General features: G+C 30.0%; 2 protein-coding genes across 5 annotated transcripts; both read right to left on the bottom strand.

The window, feature by feature from the left end:
• Positions 1-4,106: 4,106 nt before the first annotated feature.
• LOC130802429 (probable transcriptional regulator RABBIT EARS) lies at positions 4,107-4,811 on the bottom strand. The gene has a single exon (XM_057666450.1). It carries the CDS (start codon positions 4,809-4,811, stop codon positions 4,107-4,109), a length of 705 nt encoding a protein of 234 aa, XP_057522433.1.
• A 2,960-nt stretch (positions 4,812-7,771) lies between these two features.
• On the bottom strand, positions 7,772-20,928 carry LOC130802954 (uncharacterized). Of its 4 annotated transcripts, none has more exons than XM_057667087.1 (7): positions 20,836-20,928; positions 18,064-18,201; positions 9,385-10,040; positions 9,172-9,316; positions 8,784-9,083; positions 8,589-8,705; positions 7,772-8,508 (listed from the first exon to the last, which is right to left on the bottom strand). In XM_057667087.1, the coding sequence occupies exons 3-7, from the start codon at positions 10,029-10,031 to the stop codon at positions 7,993-7,995; spliced, it is 1,725 nt and encodes a 574-aa protein (XP_057523070.1). In that variant the 5' UTR covers positions 10,032-10,040; positions 18,064-18,201; positions 20,836-20,928; the 3' UTR covers positions 7,772-7,992. The 4 variants fall into 4 exon arrangements, with proteins under 4 accessions (XP_057523070.1, XP_057523071.1, XP_057523068.1 ...); XM_057667085.1 differs by having other exon boundaries at positions 7,815-8,508; positions 9,385-10,054; XM_057667088.1 differs by lacking the exon at positions 18,064-18,201 and having other exon boundaries at positions 20,836-20,922.
• Positions 20,929-23,481: the final 2,553 nt, after the last annotated feature.

The following is a 23,481-nucleotide window of genomic DNA, read 5'->3' as shown; positions in this document are numbered from 1 at the left end:
ATGCGTGTAATGTCATATGGTTGCAATGTCTTAGGTACACAAGGAGTAGTTATTTACATAGAAAAAAAATTGATAAATGATTTTTTAGGCTATTTAAAAATTTAACTTTTAAGCAATTCTTCTTTGATTTATTACTAGAGATTTTTTTTAAAAAAAGCTTATTTTAAAACAAATAATTTTTTTAAAATAAATTTCTCCTATTTTCAGGTCAAAATCGATGTATCTGGCTTAAAGTAAAATTGTTACAAAATGTTGTTACAGCCTCTCAGACAACATTTTCCTCATTGAAAAACATTTTAATTTAAATTATTTTTTCTATTTTGTAATATTATTTACAAAAATTTAATTTAACAAATATATAAAAATCGAACCTCAAATCACTTTAAATTATTTATTTATTTATTTATTACAGGATATGACGAGAAAATATCTTTTAATACAAAAAAGGAAAAAATCTTCAACTAGTAGTCTAACTCGAATGTAAAAATTTACATAAAAATATTATGGCAGTTTATGGGTAAAGAGATATATTTGTGAATTTCTTTTTCTAAGAAGTAGAGTTATAATTCATCAGTATTTCAGTAATACTATCTTGTCTGATTTCTGAAATCTGCATCCTTGTTTCTCGGATTAAATGCAACAAAAATAGAAACAAAGAAAATTCAAAGGGGATAATTAGGTGTAGATGAAGACTAATTAATTAATTGTGGGCAAAAGCTATGTTTATTTGATCAAACATGAAATATTTCTTTCTTTAATGTATGATGATCCATCCTTGTCAAAAACTGCCCTTTTTGTCGGGTTGATTCTGATCATGTTGAAGTCCTGTGCAAAATTAGAAGTCAGAGATAATTTAGAAATTTTTTTTTCTACAATTTAAGTGAACTGTCGGCCTTTTCTCTTTAATTCACAAATCCTATATATTCAAACCTAAATTAACACAAAAAAATCACCCGTATTAGCCCTCAAAAAATCAAAGACCAATTAAAATTACATATTTTCATGGATTTCTTTGTCGAATAATGTGTCTATGTGGTCCATTTTTTTTATGTCAATTCAATTATAAAAATTACTTCATTAAATTTAATGAAATCACCCAATGTAAACTCTTTGTTGTAATGGAAAAGCCAAATTTAATTAATGTAATTGAGAATATAATAAATTGTTTCTTAAAGATTTGACAGTATTTTGCAATCCTATAATTCCCATATCAGATTTCTTTCACATGCATTTAGCATTATTTTTGACGAATATTTAATGAAAATTTTTAGAGCATTTTTTCATAATGTATCTAATTGTACTTTTAATTTTTGGACCTTGGGAGGTGGTCCATTTCAGCCACTCCTAGAGTCGGCCATGCTTTTTGTTTATCATGCACTTTTATTTTTCAAACTGTTAACTCAACTAAAATTTTAAGCTTATAATTAAGATCTTAGACCTTAGAATATTATGGAGTAGTACATAGTTTAATTTAATAATTCATTACCCTATGCTATAATGAGAGTAATTAACTTTAAACCAACCATAATTTTTAGTATCTTTTTATGTTTAAAGGTCATGCCTGGGCGATACGATGTATACCTGCTGAGTCCGCTTCAGTCTCATTCGACCCTAGCTGTTGCAGAAACTGCTCCTATTCTTTCTCAAGTCGAGGGACTCTTTAGTCGCGCTCTCATTTTATGGGTATGAGTTGCCGCTGTCCTTCCTTCCCCAGACCCTGACCATAGTTTTCTATGGGCGGAATACACTAAGTATGATGATGATTAATCTTTAGTGTTCAGTTCAATTCAATTAATAATTTTATAAAATAAGTTCTTTATCACATGTCAATTTAGATGTACAATCACTTTCACTTCATTTTGTTTTAATTCAATTTCAATTTAATTAATTTTCATAGAAAACAAACCTTTAATTAGGAGTCGTATGTGTAATTACTACAAACATTTTATATTTCTTAGTAGGTGAGATTTAGGATTAATGCTTGCATCACATGTATAGAACTAAACTAAAACTAGAGCTTAACTAGTCAAATACTCAAAAAGTCATACATATCTTGTACAACATATATAATTACACCGAAACTGATCTTAGTCTAGGTGTGAACATTGGTAGATATAGCTAGACTCATCAAAATTTGATACAATCCGAAAACCGATTGAAAATTAGTGAATTATAATTTAAAAAGTTTGATCCTTAACACGAAAATGATCTGATCCGAAAAAACTAGTTCAAGTTTGACCCTAACTCAAAACCAGACCATTCTAACTTGTTTTCATTTGTCAGCCTTTTAAGTTTCACGTTATCTTTTTAGTTTGAATCTACTATACTTCTAATTAATTTTTTGTATTTTGAGTCAATATTTATTCGTTGTAGTCTTAAAATCAATAATTTAATCTTTTTTACAAAAAAAAAATATTTAATTGATCTAAACCCAACATAACCCAACCTGTAATTAACCCGTGTCGACGGACTATTTTGACATGTCTAAATATAACTAATTTGTTTACACGGAAACTCGGCAAGTCAAAGATATTAGAGACAATGACCCCGCATAATATGGCAAGAAATTGGATTACAAAGATATTATGAAGACCCTTGTATGATTAACCACATGAAGAAGTAACATTCTTATCGAACTCGACAAACCTTTTTTTCTAAATGACAATTTGATGATTGATTCTTCATGTATTCCTAGTAATTTGGTAGCTTATTTCACAACATAGCTTAAATTTTATCTATTCATTGTTTAGATTTGTCATATTTTATGAAAAAAATAATCACTTATAAAAGTCCACAAGGCAAACTTAATATTAGGGAATACTATGTTATTCATAGACATATATAACTAATCTATAGATAAAAATTTGTATTAAATACTTTGTTCAAATGCTCTATTGTACAATAGTCTTGTGAGTTTTGTCACAGGTGAGCGAATTAAAAATTTACGAATCGATTTGGTCTAGAGGAGGACAACCACGAGCGACATCATCAACTATCAGATTTCTACCAATGATGATCAGCAAAACATTATCAAAGAAAATAAAAAATCCTAATATGTCAAAAAAAAAATTGAAGGGGAGCATACGCTACCCTAAATTTTAAGCTAATCATTATTTTTACCCTTAATTTAATTACATACTATCACTTATATGTTTGATCTCATGTCCTTGCCAATTTTGCTCCATAAATGATTGGTGGAAAAATTAAGAAAATAAAAGGCGATATTTGATGGTATAATGTGAAAAATATTTAAATATGATGAATATATAAATTACATATGTAAAAAAGAAGTAAATTTTAGTGAAACATATTAAATTGAAAAGTGAAATGAAGTTTGTGGGACAAAGAATTAAAGGTTTAATTATGTCAAATTGATTGAAATATGCAAGTTGAAAATGAGACCTCAAAGCTTAATTCAAGCGTGTGTATACAATGAAGTGACATTGCCATTGCATGTCACTCTCAATCTTAATAATCAATATTAATATATGAGAAACATAATAAAGATTATGTACTTCATAAACACAAATATGATAAAGATTTCTTGACATTATATCTATTTGATTAAACCTACTAATAAACAATTGTTCTAAATTCAAAATTAAGTTGCAAAAAAAAAAAAAAAAAAAAAAAAAACTATTCTAAATTAAAAGTTCAAAATTTGAGTAAAATCTTTTGTTAAACAAATATATTTGAGAAAATTAAAGCTACATATACTCCATAAACATAGTAGAATCAAACAAAATATTCTTATAGATTTAAAATTCAAAGTTCAAATTAATACAAAGGGGTATATAATGACCACCTCATTGTATGAATAATGAAATTCACTTGTACAATCCCAATAATGCGTAACTAAGACCACGAATAAATCTAAATTAACAATATATAGTATCCTCTTTGTTTTTAACAATAACACCTTTCTCGAGAAGCTCTTACATAAAAAGAAGTATAGTCATCAAAAAACAAAGGTTGTAGTTAATAATTTCAAACATTAATAATAAATTAATAAAAAATGCTTAAGAAAATCATAATAAACAGAAAAAATGATGATCATCATCAATGTTTTGAGATTAACACTATGACATTGGTGATAATAATAATAGCTACTTGACCTTGTAAGATGCATCACCAAGTCTAAGCTCAAGATCAAGCTCCTCTTTAGATTTCCCATTACTCCAAATAGCCGGCATTAATAAATCACAATCATTAGCATTAGAACACTTAATCTCTTCAAATAATGGAAATAAACCAATTAGATTAGAATCACCATTAATTTTCTTAAACCTCTTGTTCTTCAAACACTCACCCTCTTTTTGGTATGCCCCTATAGTTAAATCTAACCCCATGGAATAATCATCTTTCACAACATCCTTAGTACCACTAATCACCTTCTTAACCCCATTATTTGAATAATTAGTAGAAACCCTAGATAGATCAGATAGATGATTATGAGCTACAATATTAGTCTTATTACTAGGGTTACAAATTTGAGATGGGTTTTGTGAAAGCATTGATTTTGAAGAACTCATCATCACATGATCATGATCATGATCAATATGATGATGATGATCATCATCATTAGAAGTGATGATCTTGACTTGTTTGAGTAAAGCTCTATCTCTTCTATGAACATTCATGTGTCCTCCAAGAGCTTGAGCTGATTTAAACTCCTTCTTGCAAAAACTACACGAATATGATCTTGGAGGCCAAATTAGCCGTACTCCATGGGACCCACAAATTGCATGATCTTCTTTTTCTTGATAATTATCCCATAACGGTGAACATGATCTTTTGTTAATTCTTTTCATCGTATTCTTTGTTTTAAGCCATATGTTTGAACAATTTTCTTGCTCCATTAGAATTATATTTATAATAAGATAAGATTTCTTGTATTGTAAGAACTTACTAAGCTTAGCTTGCTAGATAGAGGAATTCATGAGAGTTAATGGGATATTGATGGAATGAAAGTAACTTGAGAATTAAATAGGAAAAAAAAAGAGAGTGAATTAAGGGAAGGAAAAAAGTCAATTGTATTATGATAGACAGAAGGGTTTTAATTGTGTCATTTCATGGAATTGAATTAGACAATTTGAGGGGATGGTTTTTTTTTCATTGATGCCAAAGTGAATTTACGCTTAGGTGAGAATTAAATTTAAAATTTTTTAAATGTGACATTTTTTTCGTTTTAAAATACTTGTATCATTTGACTTTTTATGTAATTTAATATATTAATTTAATTCTTAATATCTCTAACCATGTATAATAAAAAAATTATAAAAATTGATATTAATAATCTTTATACTAATACGAATTAAATAACATCCCACCTGACTATGTTTTAACTTATAAATTAAAACTAATCAAAAATTACATGTGATGAATAAATAGTGCAATATTTCTATGTTCTAATAATGTACTCCTTATGTCCTGTATAATTTGCATCAACAAGAAAGTTTTTGTTTTTGAAGGAAAAGGTGGATAAGGTAATAAATTAAAAGAGAGAATAATTGTGTAGATGAAATTAAAAGAAAGTTAAAATGTATGGATGAGATTAAAACAAAGTAGTGGATCATAGTTTAAAAATAAAAATAATACAAATTAATCAGTATAAACCAAAATAAAAAAAACTACAAATTAAGAAAGTAGTTGCTGTTTAACTAAAACAATATTCAATTGAGGTGGGGATGTAAATGTTGTAGTATGTGCAAGTTGCAATTAAAAATTTTTGAATTAATTTTCACAAATTTTTAAAGTATACGTACGGTCCTATGGTCAGACCATTTTTATTTAGTTGAGCTATATATATTTAATGTGTTAAAATGATCACTTATAATTTTAAAATGTTTAATTAAAAAAAGGGGCGCCCGCACTACAACATTATTTGTTTTTAGTGGGATATATTTAGCAACATTTAATTTAAATGTCACTACTTTAAATTTCTAATAGTATATATAGTGGATTTAGTGACATTTATTAGACCCTTTAACATTATAATAAAAAATCATACTCAAGCTTTTCGCGACATAGAATGTAGTGACATTTCTCATAAATGTCATTATAGACTATAGTAACAATTACATAGGCCACTAAATACCAAATAAAGTGTTAATAAATCACTTTATAGTAGAACTTAAAATAAAAACTAATAATTATTACACAAAAAATATAAATCAGTGACATTTTTTTAATGCCACTAAATCTAATATCACAAAAAGTTAAATTTAATGTAGTGTCGGCTTCTTAAATTTATCAAATTTTTATTTTTTTTATCATGACTCGTTTATTTTTTTTTTATTCTTAACCACATATTCAACTTATTTTTTAATCTCATCCACACTTATCTCTTAATTTTTCCAAAAGCACTTTACTTTTATCCACTTTTATTAATTTGTTCATCAATTATAGTAAAACTTAAAATAAAAACTAATAATTATTCCAACTTGTCACGACTCGTCGCCAACTCACTGAAGTCACATACCCCAGGCAGTAGCAAAGCGATGACTCGTCGCTCCTGATGTCACGAGTCGTCGCCATCATGTCAAGTGTTTTGTTCGTGCGTTCGACGGTTACTTTTTGGAGCCACAATAAATAGTGGTAGTTATTTTTGTCATAAGTTAGTTTTTAGGTTTTAATCTTTAATCCTCAGCGTTTTTTTCTTTGAGAGCTCTTTGTTGTTAAACTCCATTGTTACGTTAAATTCCCTCGCAATTTACATTTACGTTCTTCTCAACTAGTAAGTTTTCTTTATTTGTTGCTTTATTATTTATCTTTGTGCATTGAAATCATTCATCATTTTCATGTTAGTGTTTCAATTAAGTCATCATTCATCATGAATTGCATTTTTATTACCATGTCTAGTGAGTAGTTTTCCACTCTAGAATTAGGGTAAAAACCCTAATTCGAAGCATGGGATGATATTTTATCGATTTATTGTGTGAAATTTGAGTCTATGATTAAACCTATGCTTAATGAATCTTAGTTTGAATATCTTTATTGTCCTTTTATATAAAACGAAAGTTTGAGATTAGGATTGATTTAGGATTGAGATATATTTAAGTTAAATTCCTATTAGTTTAGCGAATAAAACGGAAGTTTGAGGATTAACACTAGTAAGGTCTTAAACCGATATTGATCAATAGAGTGGAAGCTTGAGGTTAATTAAATCACGTTTAATTATGCCAGTGACTCAAATTCATACAATTATGAGAGTAATTGACTCCCATGTTAGAATTAGGTGATAATCGACGCCCTAGATTTATCATATTATTATTATTATTTTCGTATTAATCATTGTCTTAGCTTTAATTAATAGTTTTATTTGCATTGTATTATTAGTTTCTCAACTCAACTACTTGTTGATCGGTGTCTTGTTGTCATAAGGCAAATAAATTAGTTAACTTGCCTCCTTGTGTTCGACCCGTAGCTACACGTACACCGTGCGCTTGCGGTTAAAATAAAATTTGCCCCATCAATAAAAATAGGGGTAAAATAGATATTTATATGGTTGTTTTATTATTAAAAATAGAAATATAGCAAGTAATATAAAATTGGTAAAAATAAAAAATGTAGCAAATATTATAAAACGGAGGAAGTATCTATTAACAGCAACAAAAAAAGCAACATAAATGACTTGTGGCCAAAATATTTAACGCCAAATCAATTTCTATAGCCTTTTTTACGGCCAATTTGGTCACACAGCATAGGATAAATGTCAAATATAAAAAAATTAATAATTATTTGTTATTATTTCATATTAATAACAAATATCCTATTATTTTTTATGAATAACATTTTAAATTTAACATAAATTATAATCTTCAAACATAAACACTTAGAAGACAAATTTATCATTAATAAAATAACTTATATTATACATTAATTCTTTATAATTAAACTCTACATAAGTTAGTGTTTTTAATAAAAAAATGATATTCTTAGCTAAAAAGTGCATCCACCATGATAGCTGCCACAACTAGAGCGACTACCCAATCAACGAGAACTACGTGATCCACAGTTTTCACCAGATTCACCAAGAGTACTTGCTCCCATATCACCACCCGTACCTGGACGACCACCCGATCCATCAGCACTATGTCCAATGCCGGCAATACTGCTTTCCCCTCCCAATGCACGCTGTAATTGTTGGGCGGTCTCTTCCAGAGCTTGCAAACGTTGTTTTATCGTGCGAATTGATTCTTTGGTCGGATTGTTCTCATCAAGTTGAGCTTGCATGAATATCTTTAACTCATTATAAATCCGCTTAAGCTCCTCAAGTCGCACCCTCATCTCATCAGGAGTATTGCGTTCCCCACGAGGCGTGTAGTGATGATCATTAAGATCAGGATAGAAGAACTCATTAGCCGACCCTAAACCATAATAACGAGCAGACAGAGGTGGTTTTTTCTTAATCCTGGTCACTTCCCCGATTGCTTCTTTGTAAATTTGAGAGTAATCAGGAGTTTCACCTTTTCTTATTGCTTCAGCTTCGAGTTTACGATAGTGCTCCTACAAGAAAAAGGAATTAAATGTTTATAACATTACACATATATAATAAGTACTACTTTTTGAGGTAAATTAAAACTTACATCAATTTTTTTATCGTGTTCGGTAATGAGGACACGCTGGCCATCTTCGTTGCATACTCCTTTAGTTCGTAGTAATAAGTTATAAGGAGTAGGCTCTACGTTGTCAGCTTCCTTTACCTAAAAATACAATTAATATATTATTTATAAGAATAAGCGTAAAACATCATAAAGATAATTAAAATTAAAATTACATACCATCATTTCCCGCAATCGAGCGGCAGATATGGGACCACCACGGTACGTGGGTAAGGGTGGTGCATCGGCGTTCCCTTTGCGCCTGTTGCTTTTCCCTCGATTGCTTTTGTCCTTAAATTCCTGGGTATTGGAGTAAGTTTTCAAGGCATTCAAGAATTGTTCATTATATCCCTGCTCCTTCAATTTCTGTCTCTCTCGTTTTCTAAGTTTGTTCATTATATCCCGGTACCGTTGTGAGCACCGACTATACCAAGCGTTGTAGACATCTTTATCAATTTGGGGATCCCACTTATAACATTTCTATAAGTAAATTCAACAATGGTGATTAGTTATCCCGATTAATATCAAATCAATAAAATAATAATCGATAAACTAAATAAAAATATACCTTAAATTCCTCCCAATAAAGCCTTTTTAGTTTCTCTGGCACCTTAGTCCAAGAAGTACCAGAAGGGTCTAGAGATAGCTTGAATGCCTTCCCAATATTTGCTGAGATGCCCCGTCTTGAATTTGGTTCCTTTAAAGCATCAAATCTACAAAATAAAAATATTAGTACGTAATAAAAAATGTATTTAATTTAATTTTTAATTAATGCACTTACTGTTTTTTTATTGGAAGCCATGGTAGTAATGGCCTATGATCCTCTGAATTGTCCCACGACGCAAGTTGTCGTTGTGGTTGATGTTGATGAACTTGTGGTTGTCCCTCCTCATCCTCCTCCTCCTCCTCATCATCCATATCCTCATCATCATCCAACTCCTCCACAAAATATTGTTGATGATGCCAATTCTGATGATAAAGAATTTGAGGGTGCGTCTGAGGTTGATATTGAGGAGAATGCTCCTCGTCATTGGGCGAATTACTTAGCGGAAAACAGGTATGAAATTTGTTTGGGAATCTACTGTCAGCAGCATCATGCACACTGCGCACTAATTGGTTTTCTTGGTCAAACGCATTACTGCTGCTACGTTCACCATCGATGATATAACAATGATATCTCCAATCGTAATAATTTTCTACGAAACCGTTTTGTAATAAATGATCTCTCACTTCACTCGAATTTTTAAATTCAAAGTTTCTACATTTGGAACAAGGACATCTAATTTCCACTACACGACTTTTACTAATAGCAAATTTCAAGAATTCTTCTACTCCCCGCAAGAATTTTATATTAAAGGCCCCGTCATCAAATTGCCTTTGATACATCCAACTTCTATCACACAAAAGATGACTACTATCCTTCGCCATTGCGTGAACCTATCAACATATGACTGCAAGACAAAGTTATTACTACGTTTATATTTATTTATATAAAACACTAAAACAAATGTTTAACATAATATATTAGCATAATTACATTGAAAATTATTAACAAATAATTAAAGTTAGATGATAAAGACATAAAAACATGACAAGGTTTTTTGTTAAGTTTATTTATACTCTTAATTACATTTTTCACAAAATCCATATAAATATAACAATAAATTATATTTTTTTGTTAAAATGGAAGCTAAACAAAAAGTTATAAGAAATTTGCAATAAGCAAAAACTTCAATTGATGTTCACTTAATTACAAAAGAATTCGGCTAAGATAAATTTAGCACAATGCAATTAAAAATCCAAATATTACTAATGAAATTGTAAATAATAATAAGAATAACAAATATAAAAATAAGAGAAGAAAATAAATTGTTTGGAAACAGGAACTTACCGTGGCAAATCTGCACAACAACAATTAATTAATCATTTGCTTGTTGTTAATTAAGGTTTCATGAAAGCTGGTTAATAATCTCATTAATTTTGTTTAATAGTCTAACTTAACGAAAACTCTACTCACTATTGTTGAGTCTCCACGTGTCTATATTTAGCTGGTTGAGATAGATAAACTCTTTGATTAAACTTTTTTACCAAACACTATTTTAACTTATTTGACTAGAACACCAGCTAGTTGATCTAATCGGCTAATTCTTTTTATATAATCTGATTCATCAAATATTTTCATAAATAGAATTTACACTTGTCATTGTTAATAATAATATTTTTATTATAAATACACAAAGACAATAGGAGTATATCTACTCATCTATACTAATATACTAAAAGAGAATCCAAATAAAATTTAAAGTGCCACGTGTCAAGCTGTGATTAAAATTTTCCCGCCGAAATGAATTTAGCAGTATTGTTAATGTTATCATTATAGGAAATAATCAAAGACAATAAAAGTAATAAGGACCCAAACATTCCACATTTTCCTAAGAACCATTATTCCACATTTTCCTAAGAACCATTATTTAAAAGATAAAGAACGTATAAAAGGAAATAATCAAAAAGTTATACACAAATATTTCAGCCCAAGCTATGATTAATTACTCAATTAAGGAAATTATTAGAAATTAAAAATTTACATTCTAAATAAATTATCGTCAATATCGAAATATCTAGCAATATATCAAAGATTTACATTGTTTTTACTCATATACTTTGGTTTTTCTATTTTTAGAGTTTTTGCTTTCTAACGATGACCCACCACTTTATTTTAGTCTCATCCATATTTTTTAACGTATTTTAAATTTCATCCAGACAATTAATTCTCTCTATTCTCTCTATTTTTCTTTGATGCAAAATCAAATGGAACAGATAAGTAATTTACAAATCAACCCTTTTTAATTTAGATAAGTTACTCTCGTTATTTCTTAAATTTATTTCCATAATTAACGTTTATGGGATTAAGAAAATTAGAGTCTAAAATGTTGGATATATATTTTATGAATTAATTGTGCATTAAAGCCTCAATGTTTGCTACTTTTGCGAATTATAGGCTTATTTTTTTTTTTTGCGAATTACAGTCTCCAAATTAGCCTTTTGACCAGTATTCTAGCCAAGTGACCGATTTCGTACAATTTTAACCGTTGATCACACCTTTTTACCTTTGACTTTCAATTTTTTTGTTATTAATTTTTTTTTTGTGAGTTTATTTTTTTTTCCTCATCACTTCCTTCTTCCCCTAACATTGATAAAACTCTATTAATGAAACTCCATCAAGCTTAAATCCAAGTCTAGAAATTTCTCTGCTTTTCAAAACCGCCATTTAATTCCTTCTTTCATTCTCAGTGTCTGCATCTCTTTCCTTTCCTTCTTAATGACTTACTGTCTTCCTCCCTAAATAAGGGCATAGTCCTAGCTATTAAAGATGACAATCAATAATCCTTTATTTTTAGACTTGTCAACCCCAAATTTACCTCCTAATGATACCCAAGTCCTAGATTTAAATTAAACCCTCATCATCGCCTTCCTCTTCTGCTCCAAATTTTGGGTCATTACATATTTGTAAGAGATCTCTTGGGTATTTGCTAATTTCAAATGAAAGATTTTTCATTTTTGAATTTTGTTGCAGACTATTTGCTAATTTCAAACCCAAAATTAAAAATTGAATCTTTTGCTGCAACGTTTTGGGTTTTGTTGCGGATTATGAAGAAACCCAAAATGCTCAAGTTAATGAACACCCCATAGCAATATAATACCTTTTATAATTGAAAAGAGTAAGAACTGAACTTTCTGAAAGAAATTAAAAGATTAATGGAAGAAGAAGAAGGAAAGAGGAAAGAGGAAGGTGATTGAATGGACACTTAGGAAATGGATTAGTGTTGTTCCAATTATTATTAAAATCAGACAAGGCACCACTGTCTTTGGAATTATCGAGATTCAAACTAACCCCCTACAGGTGTCCATTCACATCAAGAAACAAACTAACCCCAAAATTATAACCCAGTTGATCAACAGATCTAATAAACCTGAAAGTTGCGAAGTTGTAGGCTTGAATATTTTATGGATAGAGAAGAAGAAAGAGAGACGAAGGTAGAGGAGCAGAAGGAGGAGGGGTTTTGGATTTAAGCTTGATGGAGTTTTCATTAATGGAGTTTTATCAATGTTAGGGGAAGAAGGAAGTGATGAGAAAAAAAATAAATTAAAACTCACAAAAAAAAAAATTAAAACCAAAAAAATGAAAGTCAAAGGTAAAAAATGTAGTCAACCGTTAAAATTGTACGGAACCGGTCACTTGGCTTAAATATTGGTCAAAAGGCTACTTTAGAGGCTGTAATTCGCGAAAAAAAAAAAAATCAAGGTTGTAATTCGCAAAAGCACCAAACATTAAGATTGTAATTCGCAATTAATTCATATTTTATAGAATAAGAAATTTAGTGGAAACAATAGATATTAAAAGAACTACTAAGATAAAGTTAATAGAAAAATATGGAGATCATGACAATTTTAAGGAACATATAAAGTTGTTCTATCCCAAACCACAATATCTTATAAAATTATGATGTCTTCATCTCAATTGATTTGCACCCTTGATATGAAGGTATAATTGTTATTTTGGTGTTGGTCAATATGGCTCAAATCAATAAGTGAGATAAATAAAGAGGATTAAATCAAAAGATAAATTGAATTTGTAGTTGATATTAAATAAAATTTGGTAGGAACGTTATTAAGACTTTAAAGTGTGTAAAGTAAATAAGATAATCTCTAATAGAAATTGAGTAAATAACTAAATAAAATATAGAGGACGAATTTTAACATTACTAACTAAATTTTTTTCCTCATAGTTAATGAAAGTAATATTATAATAACAATAAACCAAATAGAATTTTGGTTTTTTTAAAATACAAATAATCATTCAAAATTATTGTCAATTGCATGTCATTTTGTCCCATTAACAAATAACATGTTTCTCATAATTCTTATAATTTAGTCAAATTTTATATAATAATTTTTTTTATAATTTATCCGTGCTTGGCACGGGTTTCAAACTAGTACTTAACTATTGATAAAATTACAAACATACATATACAAATCATAACACATATGATAATCAATGGCCTAGTCGAAAGAAAACAAGTAATATAGATTTAAATAAAACGCGTCTATTGTATTTTGATCCTTGGTTATATAAAAGAAGTCAATTTACAAACCAACTCATCTAGATATGTTTACATGTAATACTTGATTTAATTTTATATTTAAGTGATGCCAACTGATCTTAATGACACCACACTAAATTCGCCCCTGATAATAATCATATTTAAATAACAGAAATATATATTACTAATGGATATGTAAAGATATGTAGCTGCTATTCTTAAAGAATATTTCCCCGAAACAGCGAATTATTAATTTATGAGAATAACATATTAAAAAAATATGAGAAGCTTTGCCGATTTGTGGTTTTGTGAGTTGGATTTCGTTTCTATTTGCTTACAAAATTTCCTCCTTCGGAGATTTGAATCTGATTTATTTTCCCGCTGAAGCGACAAATATAGGACATCAAAAATTTTACATGCTTTTTAATTTTCCCGCTTCTAAACTCAAATATAATACTCTTTCCCGCTTCGATATTTGGCGACAGAATTAGTTTGTCGCCATTTATATTTTTAAGTGATTAAAAGCAATTGATGTTTTTACATACATAGTGTTATCGATGTAGAGTAATTTCTAACGTAGATTCAGATTCATGCGTATGTATTCCTCCATTTCCAAATACTTGGAACGTATTTTTACGTACTCTAATGTATGGATTCGATTTTTACAATTTTAATTTATGTATATTAAAAAAATTAAAAGTAAATATTAATTATTTATGTATTGAAACAATTATAATTAGATCTTACTTGACCATGTTTTAATTTATAAATTAATAATTAAAAAAATTAATAGGATTAATGAATAGTACCATGACCATAGTTAATTAATTTTGGGGTATTCATAAGTACTTCTCCGTTATTTTTTTAAAAAAATGGATCAAAGACATATAAACATGACAACGTTTTTGTTAAGTTTATTTATGCTCTTAAGTAAATTATTCACAAAATCTATATTAATATTACTAAAAATTATACTCTCATCAATTTAATTTAATTGTACCTTTTGGTTTGGGTACAAATATTAAGAAAATAAGAGGATCATCTAAAATAATAGACTCATGTATATTGAATATTTTTTATAATAAAAAGATGAGGGGACCATCTAAAATAATAGACTCACGTATATTGAATATTTTCTATATTAAGAAAATGAGAGGACCACCTAAAATAATAGACTTATATATATATATTGAATATTTTTTATTTTAAGAAAATAACAAGACCACCTAAAATAATATATTCATGTACAATATTAGGTATTTTTTATTTTTTAATATTCAGAAAACAATGGGACCACCTAAAAATGTATTCCCTCCGTCTCATTGAATGTTTAGCATTTTTCATTTTGATTCGTCCCATTTAACTTGCATCATTTCTAATTTTGAATAATGACACACCATTTTCTTTTAATCTTATTCATACATTTTAACTCTCTTTTAATTTGATCGACATAATTCATTCGCTCTCTTAATTTATCATCACTTTTTAAAAATTTATCATCTTTCTCTTAGATGCAAATCAAAGAAGACAGATGAGTATGTCTTAAAATGAAAATAGGACAATAGAAGTAAACTGTCCAAATAAGAAAATAAAACTAACTAAAAAGAATTGAAGGGAGTATTTTTTGTTCAAATGGGTGATAAACAAAAAGTTCAAATAATTTTTGTTAGAAAATACTTCACATGTGAGACACGATCCCACATCGATAAAATAATGGGTTGTTGACTTGTATATATAGTGGGTGAGCTAATCTTCCTACTACCATATTATTTTGGGAAACAATAAACCTCACCAAGCATATGTGAAAAATGAATTAACGCAGAAATTAGGGTTAAACAATGTGTTTAGGGCTGAATACTTATCTTGTATTAACATTAGAATGAATGATATAGCTGCTTAAATATACAGACAAAGGACTAAAAAAGAAAACAAATAAAAACTAATATACTGCATGATCTACACCTGAAGATATTTTATTTCCTAATTTACAATACACTGAATAATTCCTACACTCCCCCTCAAGTTAGGTCTTCGGGTCATCAATACCTAATTTGCACAAAATTTGTTCAAAAGCTTCTGAAGTAACAACCTTTGTAAGAATATCAGTTAGTTGATCCTTTGATCTGACAAGCGGGAGACTTATGATTTTGTTCTCAAGTTTCTCATTTATAAAGTGTCTATTTATCTGGTCGCGTATAGAAAGGTAGATAAGTTTACCAACCATTCGCTGATATTGTCCTCTGTTTGCTAGTTTTTCTCCTTCAATCATCCGGAGGCCATGATTAGCAATAATCTATATTTCTGCAGGCTTACAACCTACAATGTCGGTTTCTGCTAGCAAGTCAAGGATGTACTTTCTCTGGGTAATGAATATTCCCTCATTTGATCTTAAAACTTCGATACCGAGCATGTATTTCAACTTGCCAAAGTCTTTCATTTCAAATTTTCAAGACAATTGTGCTTTAAGAGTGCATATTTTCTCTTTATCATCTCTAGTAATGATCATATCATCTACATAAATGATAAGACAAGTGATACGACCATTTCTCCTCTTAAGAAATAAAGTGTGATCTGAATTATTCTGTTTATACCCAAACTTCATCATTGCAGTAGTAAATCTCCCAAACCATGCCCTAGGAGACTGTTTCAGACTATAGAGAGCCTTGTTTAGTTTACATCCTTCCTCTGGATTATATTCATCTGAGAAACCTGGGGGAGCCTTCGTATACACCTCCTCTTCAATTTTCCCATGTAGGAATGCATTCTTCACATTAAATTGATGAAGTGGCCAATCCTTGTCTGTTGCTATGGAGAACAAAACTCGAATTGAGTCAATTTTAGCCACCGGAGAGAACGTTTTAGAATAATCCACTCCATAAGTTTGAGTATACCCCTGTGCCACCAGTCTAGCTTTGTATCTTTCGATAGTGCCACTAGCTCGGTATTTGATGGTATAAACCCATCTGCATCCAACTGCCTTCTTTCCTTTCGGCAACTAACAATTTTCCCAAGTTTCATTTTTGTTAAGAGCAATTATTTCCTCTTCCATTGCCTTCTTCGATTTTGGATCTCTAAGAGCCTCATCAACATTTTTCGGTACATGGTTAGAATACAGAGTAGTAAAAGCCATGGCTGTTTGTGAGAGATTATCATTCCCTTCTTTGCTTATCGAATATCTCAATCTTTGTGCCTCAAATTCTGGATCATATCTTTTGGGAGGAATTCCCCTCGTGCTTCTGGTTGGCAGCTCATACCTGGTGATAGGATTAACATTGCCAACATTATCATGGTTATTAGCACAAGTTTGGGAAAGGTCAGTGATTACCTCTTCCTGAATTCAGGATGCTCATCAGATAGGACTGGAGTGAGCTGAAGAAGAGATACTATAACTTCAAAAACAACTTCGATGGTTTCGTCTACTTGCTCTTTAGGGTCCAGTGAAGCAGGTATAACTGGGTGAATAAGCCAGCTAAGGTCATCATTATCCTTCTCCCCCTAAGGACCAGGCTGGGTTTAGTAGTAGGACTGTTCAAAGAAGTCACAATCCATAGTGGTATACATTCGCTTAGTAATCGAATCATAACACCGATATCCCTTTTGGTTCACCCCATAGCCAAGAAAAACACATTTAATTGCCCGTGCTTCAAGTTTAGTTCGATTTTGTTTTGGAAGATGTACAAAAACAACACACCCAAATATGCGATGAGGTAAGGAGTGAAAAGAAGGAAGAGGAACAAAGGAACCCAGGGTTTCAAGAGGAGTTTTAACCGGAGTGGTTTAGAGGGAACACGATTAGTACGATATGTAGCTCTAGCAATAGTTTCAGGCCAAAAATAGGCTGGTGAATGAGACTCGATTAAAAGAGCTCGAGTGATCTCAAGTAAAGTACGATTTTTGCATTCAGCAACTCCATTTTGCTTTAGTGTGTCAAGACAAGAAGTTTGATGAATCATCCCATGTTTAGACATAAATTGTTTCATGGCTAGGTTTACATATTCCCCCCATTTTCAAAACGTAATATTTGTGGTGTAGCATGAAATTGTGTTTTGAGCATATTATAGAAGGTAACAAACACAGAAAAAACTTCAGATTTGTGTTTCAAAAAATAGACCCAACTCATACGAGTACAATCATCCACAAATAAAACATAATAGAAAAAATTATGACTAGTAAAATTAGGAGCAGGTCCCCATACATCTGAATGAATTAAAGCACACGAAGCAATAGAGTGAGTAATACTAGGAAAATACAGATGTTTGTGGCTTTTTGCTAGAACACAAGTTTTACACTCTAAAGACATAGTTGTGTTTCCAAAAAAAATGAAAATAAATGCTTTAAATAGGCAAGAGAAGGATGACCTAAGCGCCGATGCTAAATCCAGAGATATTCAAAGGACCCGTGAGAAAGCATAGCTTGACCTTGTTGAGTCGTTCATCCACATAGTATAATCATTCTCGTTCAGTATCATGTCCAATGACTGTACCGGTCTAAGCATCCTGCACAATACAACCAGTAGAAGACATAAGGATAATACAATTTAGCTCTTTGGTTAACTGACTAACAGACAACAATTTATAAGATAAGCTTGGAATCAATAAGCAATTTTTGAGATGAAGAGAGGAGGAAATATTTAGAGGCCCTACTTTATCAACTGGAATACACTCGCATTTGGCTGTTTAGATGTGAGTACGGGTAGTAGGGTTAATAGATATTATATCGTGAGGGTCAAACTTCAGTCACCCCGCAATCGAATATCCATTTTGAAGTAGGTTGGTAACTAAGAAAGCCCATGCCCATACAAGAAGATTTTTGGTCTTTTAATTTTTGGGAATAAAATTCAGTTTTTGTGCGTCGTGGGTCCGGGTATTTATGTGAGTTTAAGGGTTGAGTGGAGTGAGTAAGGTTTGTGGGGGTAATATAAAAAGCTAATTTTGGCAAATTTTGGTCATTTGCCTCATGACCTTCTCTCTCTTCCTCCACGGTTGTCCTCTCTCTCTCTGTACCATTACTTCTCGGCTATTGTTTCCTTTGTAGCTGTTGTCCTCTCACCTTCCCCGCCAATACCTAAGCTTTTGAGCAGTGATGGTTCATTGGAGTGGTTTGCACTTGCTAAGTTGACCTTGCCGCCGGTTCGGTTCGCCGATGCCTTGGTGGCGACCCTCCTCTTTTGTAGATAATCCCACCACTCGGGGTAACCATGAAGTTTAAAACATCCTTCCTTGGTATGGCATGTGCCACCACAGTGACTACACCGGAGTTTACGCCGATCGTCCTCTTCTCGCCTCTGTGGTATGGATCTTTTATTTATGGCTAACCCCATACCGATTTCTGAGGATTTTATACCAAATGATGAACCGCCGGTCATAATATCCTGGCGTGTGATTTCTCGCCAAATTGTTGCATAAGCTTGGTCCACGGTCAATAAGGGTTCTATTAAAAGGAGATCTCTATTCTCTTTGTCCAAATCTTCATGAATTCCTGTGAGGAATTGATACAATCGAATTCTTTGAATATACTGGTCGAAAGTGGTAATGTCCTCTGAATAGACCATAGAATTAGACATCCTACGATCTATCTTTCCATAATGTTGTGAGTTTGTCATAGTATATTTCGATTGAGTCTCTTCCTTGTGTTAGGGTTGCTGCTTTTAAACTTAAATCATAGATTTGAAGTTCATCCCTAACACTGCTTAAAAGGGTTTCGATTTCTTGCCATAGTTCTCGTGCAGTTGTGTAATCAAGTGATTAACAGTTTCTGGGTCAATGTTTTCAATTATCCAAGCTTTCACCATGGAGTCTTGTTGAGCCCATTGTGAGTATTCCGGGTCAGTTTGTGGTGGAGGCGAGTCAGTGATGTGTTTGAGTCACCCTCGATGATGGCTATGTGCATCAATTTACACCATTTAGTATAATTATTGTATGTGAGTCGTTCAGACACACATACTCTTGAATTTTCTGTTGTCACGATTGTTTTGTTGAGGGTTTGGAACATTGTCTGTAATTGCTCCATTGAAATTGTTTGGGTCATTCTTCCGATGACTGGGCCATCGCACGTAATGTAAAGTAGATGATGATAGGTCGAAAAAAGATATCAGATTTCCAGATCTGAACCTTACGGCTCTGATACCATTAAAAATGAATTAATGCGAAAATTAGGATTAAATAATGTGTTCAAGGTTGAATACTGATCTTGTATTAACATTAAAATGAATGATACAACTGCTTAAATATATAGACAAAGGACTAAAGATAGAAACAAATAAAAACGAATATAGTACATGATCAACTCCTAAAGATATTCAATTTCCTAATTTACAATATATTGAACAATTCCTACAATTTTTGCAATAAGCAAAAACGATGTTCACTTAATTACAAAAAGCTAAGATAAATTTGTTAAATAATGTAATCTAGAAAAATCTAGGGAGTAATATGATATCCTAGAACTATCTAGACTAACATCCTAAAGCTAATAGTGTAGAACTATCTACAAGTTGCAGAAAAGACTAGAAACATAATGATGGTGAAAGCACCAACATAGAAGCACTATATATATGTGTTGCATGCTCTCATTTGTAAATAAGCCACATAATACAAAAAACCTTTTTTTCACAACAGCCATCAACTCTCCTCTTTATTTTTCATACTAACATCTTCAATATTTATTAATCAAAATCAATAATCTACTACAACTTCCGCATATTAATTCTAACAAAATTCAACATAATACAATTAAAAAAAAATCTGAATATTACTAATGAAACCTTAAAAACAATAAGAAAGCTTAATTAAAAAAAACAAGAAAGCTAAATAAAGAGAAGAAAATTAAAATAGTTGGGAAACAGGAACTTACCGTGGCAACGCAGCACAAGAACAATTAATACATATCAAAAACAATATTTCAACTCATATTTATAATTATAAAACTATAAACATATATATATATATATATATATATATATATATATATATATATATATATATATATATATATATATATATATATATATATATATATATATATATATATATATATATATATATATATATATATATATATATATTATAAAGCATAAAATAATCATATTTAAATAAAACAAAAATATAATAAGAGTGAATTAGTAAAGGTACCTGATAATTTCAGAGAAGATTTTCCCTAAGCGAAGAAATATTAAGTTATTAAGTTATGAGAAAAATAAATTAAAAAATTTGAGAAATTTTGACGATTTGTGGTTATATAGGTTGGGTTTCAATTCTATTTATATACGAAATTTCCCCTTTTTAAGATTTGTATCAAATTTTTTTGCACCGCTCAATTCTATTAGCGACAGATATGGCGACAAAAAAACCTGTAATATTGACAATTTTCCCGCTTCTGAATTTCGAATATTACTATTTTCCCGCTTTGGATTTTTGGCGACTGAATTGGCTACAAACATCTTCTGTCGCCAACCGAACCTTTTTGTCGCTATTTATATTTTTAATTGTTTAAATGCATGCTATACAACACTTGGTGATTGGACATACATACCGTTCATCGATGTAAGAGTAATTTCTAACGTACATTATACTTCCAAGCTTGTATGAGACTGTCTCATCGTGAAATGAGCTCATATAAGCGGTCAAATTAATGTTTTTTAAAAAAACAAATGAGTAACTAAGTTAAAAACAATTTTTATGCGGTTTTTTTAAAGTTAATATTGAATCAGCTCAAATTAAGCTGTATCACGATGAGACGGTCTTAACAAAGAATTTGTCTATACTTCCTATGTTTTGTTAGTATTGGATCCTATTCATTACTTTTCTCTATTATCCATATTAAGATTTTAACACCTATTTTAAAATGAAAAATAAAATCTCGTAATTTTCACTATTTTCCTTCATCAAACAATTCTAACCATTAAATTGAGTAATGGAGTTTTCATAACATTTTTAGTAATGGAGAGGATCCTAACTCGTTTTATTATACTTGCTACATTTGACTTTTTACGCAATTTAATATTTTAATTAAATCATATATATGTTTAACTATTCAAATCTAAAAATTATAAAAGACTAAAATATTATGAAAATATACGATTACACAATTCAAATAAGATCCTACTTGACTATATTTTTTCTTACATATTAGCCACAATATATACAATAAGCTTCAACAATGAATTGTGCCAATAATCATAACGTAGCTAATATTTCAAAATGAAGGAAATATTTTTTATATTCTTTTCACACAATATGTTATAATTAATTGTAAGTATTTTTAAACAAAGGTAATATCTAAAAGTATCCATGATTAATTAATTTTGAGGGTATCCATATTACTTTTCCGTTATTTTTTTTAGATGCAGTCAAAATTCTTTTACGCAATTCAATGTCTTTGTCGAATCGTTAATATCTTGTATAATTGACACAATATATGAAATATCACAGAATTATGAATAATACTCTCATCATTTCACACCAATTGTCCCATGTAATCTTAAATATATCTGATTGTGTATAATTAAAAATTATAGAAATTAATATCTACAAAATTTACATTGAGACGAATCAAACAATATTCCACTTGATTATATTTTGATATTTAGATTAAAGATAAAATAAATTAAGATAGTACAATAAATAATGTTAAAAATCAAATATAACCTTTTATGACATTTAGTCTCAATTGATGGGAGTACAAATATCTGTATTAATGCAAGTAAAAAATACTTTTACGTGAGGGAGCAACCGAGCAAGTAAATGAAATGAAGAAAGTTTTAGTAAATAATAGTTATTTGTAAAGTTAACAAATTACCCTTATGTGATAGCCTGGTAGGATTTCATAGGGTGAGAATTTTATTATTTTAATATATCTTTTTTGGTTTTATTTACTTAATTAATATTTTTTTGTTTTTTTATAATAATTTACAAATTATAATAATTAATTAGAAATTTTCAAAATCAAATGTAATCTACGGAGGAAAGTAATGTGATAAAATGATTTCTCATATACAGACTGTCCATCCTGCAGGTTTTCCTTCTATCAATCATTAATAATTCGTTAATTCAAAATCACAAGTTTTGTGATTAGTTGGCTAATGAATGTTAAGATAATAACATTATCATACAATCCCTCTTTCGTCAACAGTTTAAAAACGACACTTTAGACACTACGACCTACTTGTCAAGGTAAAAAATTGACAAATTTTATAAAGGTTTCGTGTATTTTCAAAAATTATAATATTTTTTGAACAATTTTATTTCTTTAAACACCTAACATATACTAAATAATTTAATATTAAGGCCTCTAATTTTTCGAGACCTTGTGCACTCTAACATATTGAACATATTCAGAACCTCCTATGCTTTTTGCACACGATCATTAAGAAAATGGTTTTGATTATCATATACTCCCTCTCTCACCAAGAGTTTAAAACAACTCACTAATGTCGTTGGAAATATTTTATATGTGAGAAAAATTCCACATCACTAAAATACTGTTATGGATTTACATATAATGTTTAATGAAAAATCCTCCTAATACCATACGATTTTATGAAATAGTAAAATTATCAAGTGTTTATGTAAGTCAATGAGACAATGACCATTACCCATTGCTTTATGGACCCGAACTCATGGGTGCCCCGTGGATGTGTTCACACAAGTGGGCCCATGGAATGATCATGTAACAAATATCACCGCCAAACAACTAGTGCTTGCTTCTACATGCTTATGAAGAAAATGGTGAGGACAATTAAATTTTGTACATAAAATTGAAAGTGAGAAATTTAAAAG

The sequence above is a fragment of the Amaranthus tricolor genome, chromosome 16 (assembly GCF_026212465.1).
Source record: "Amaranthus tricolor cultivar Red isolate AtriRed21 chromosome 16, ASM2621246v1, whole genome shotgun sequence".
NCBI lineage: Eukaryota > Viridiplantae > Streptophyta > Magnoliopsida > Caryophyllales > Amaranthaceae > Amaranthus > Amaranthus tricolor.
This window is presented reverse-complemented; position numbering and strand designations above follow the sequence as displayed.

Coding starts and splice junctions, on each gene's coding strand:
- LOC130802429 (XM_057666450.1), bottom strand. CDS start 4,811: ATGAAAAGAATTAACAAAAGATCATGTTCACCGTTATGGGATAATTAT.
- LOC130802954 (XM_057667087.1), bottom strand. CDS start 10,031: ATGGCGAAGGATAGTAGTCATCTTTTGTGTGATAGAAGTTGGATGTAT. Junction 9,317..9,384: donor TGGCTTCCAATAAAAAAACA/GTAAGTGCATTA, acceptor TTTATTTTGTAG/ATTTGATGCTTTAAAGGAAC. Junction 9,084..9,171: donor TTTATTGGGAGGAATTTAAG/GTATATTTTTAT, acceptor ATTTACTTATAG/AAATGTTATAAGTGGGATCC.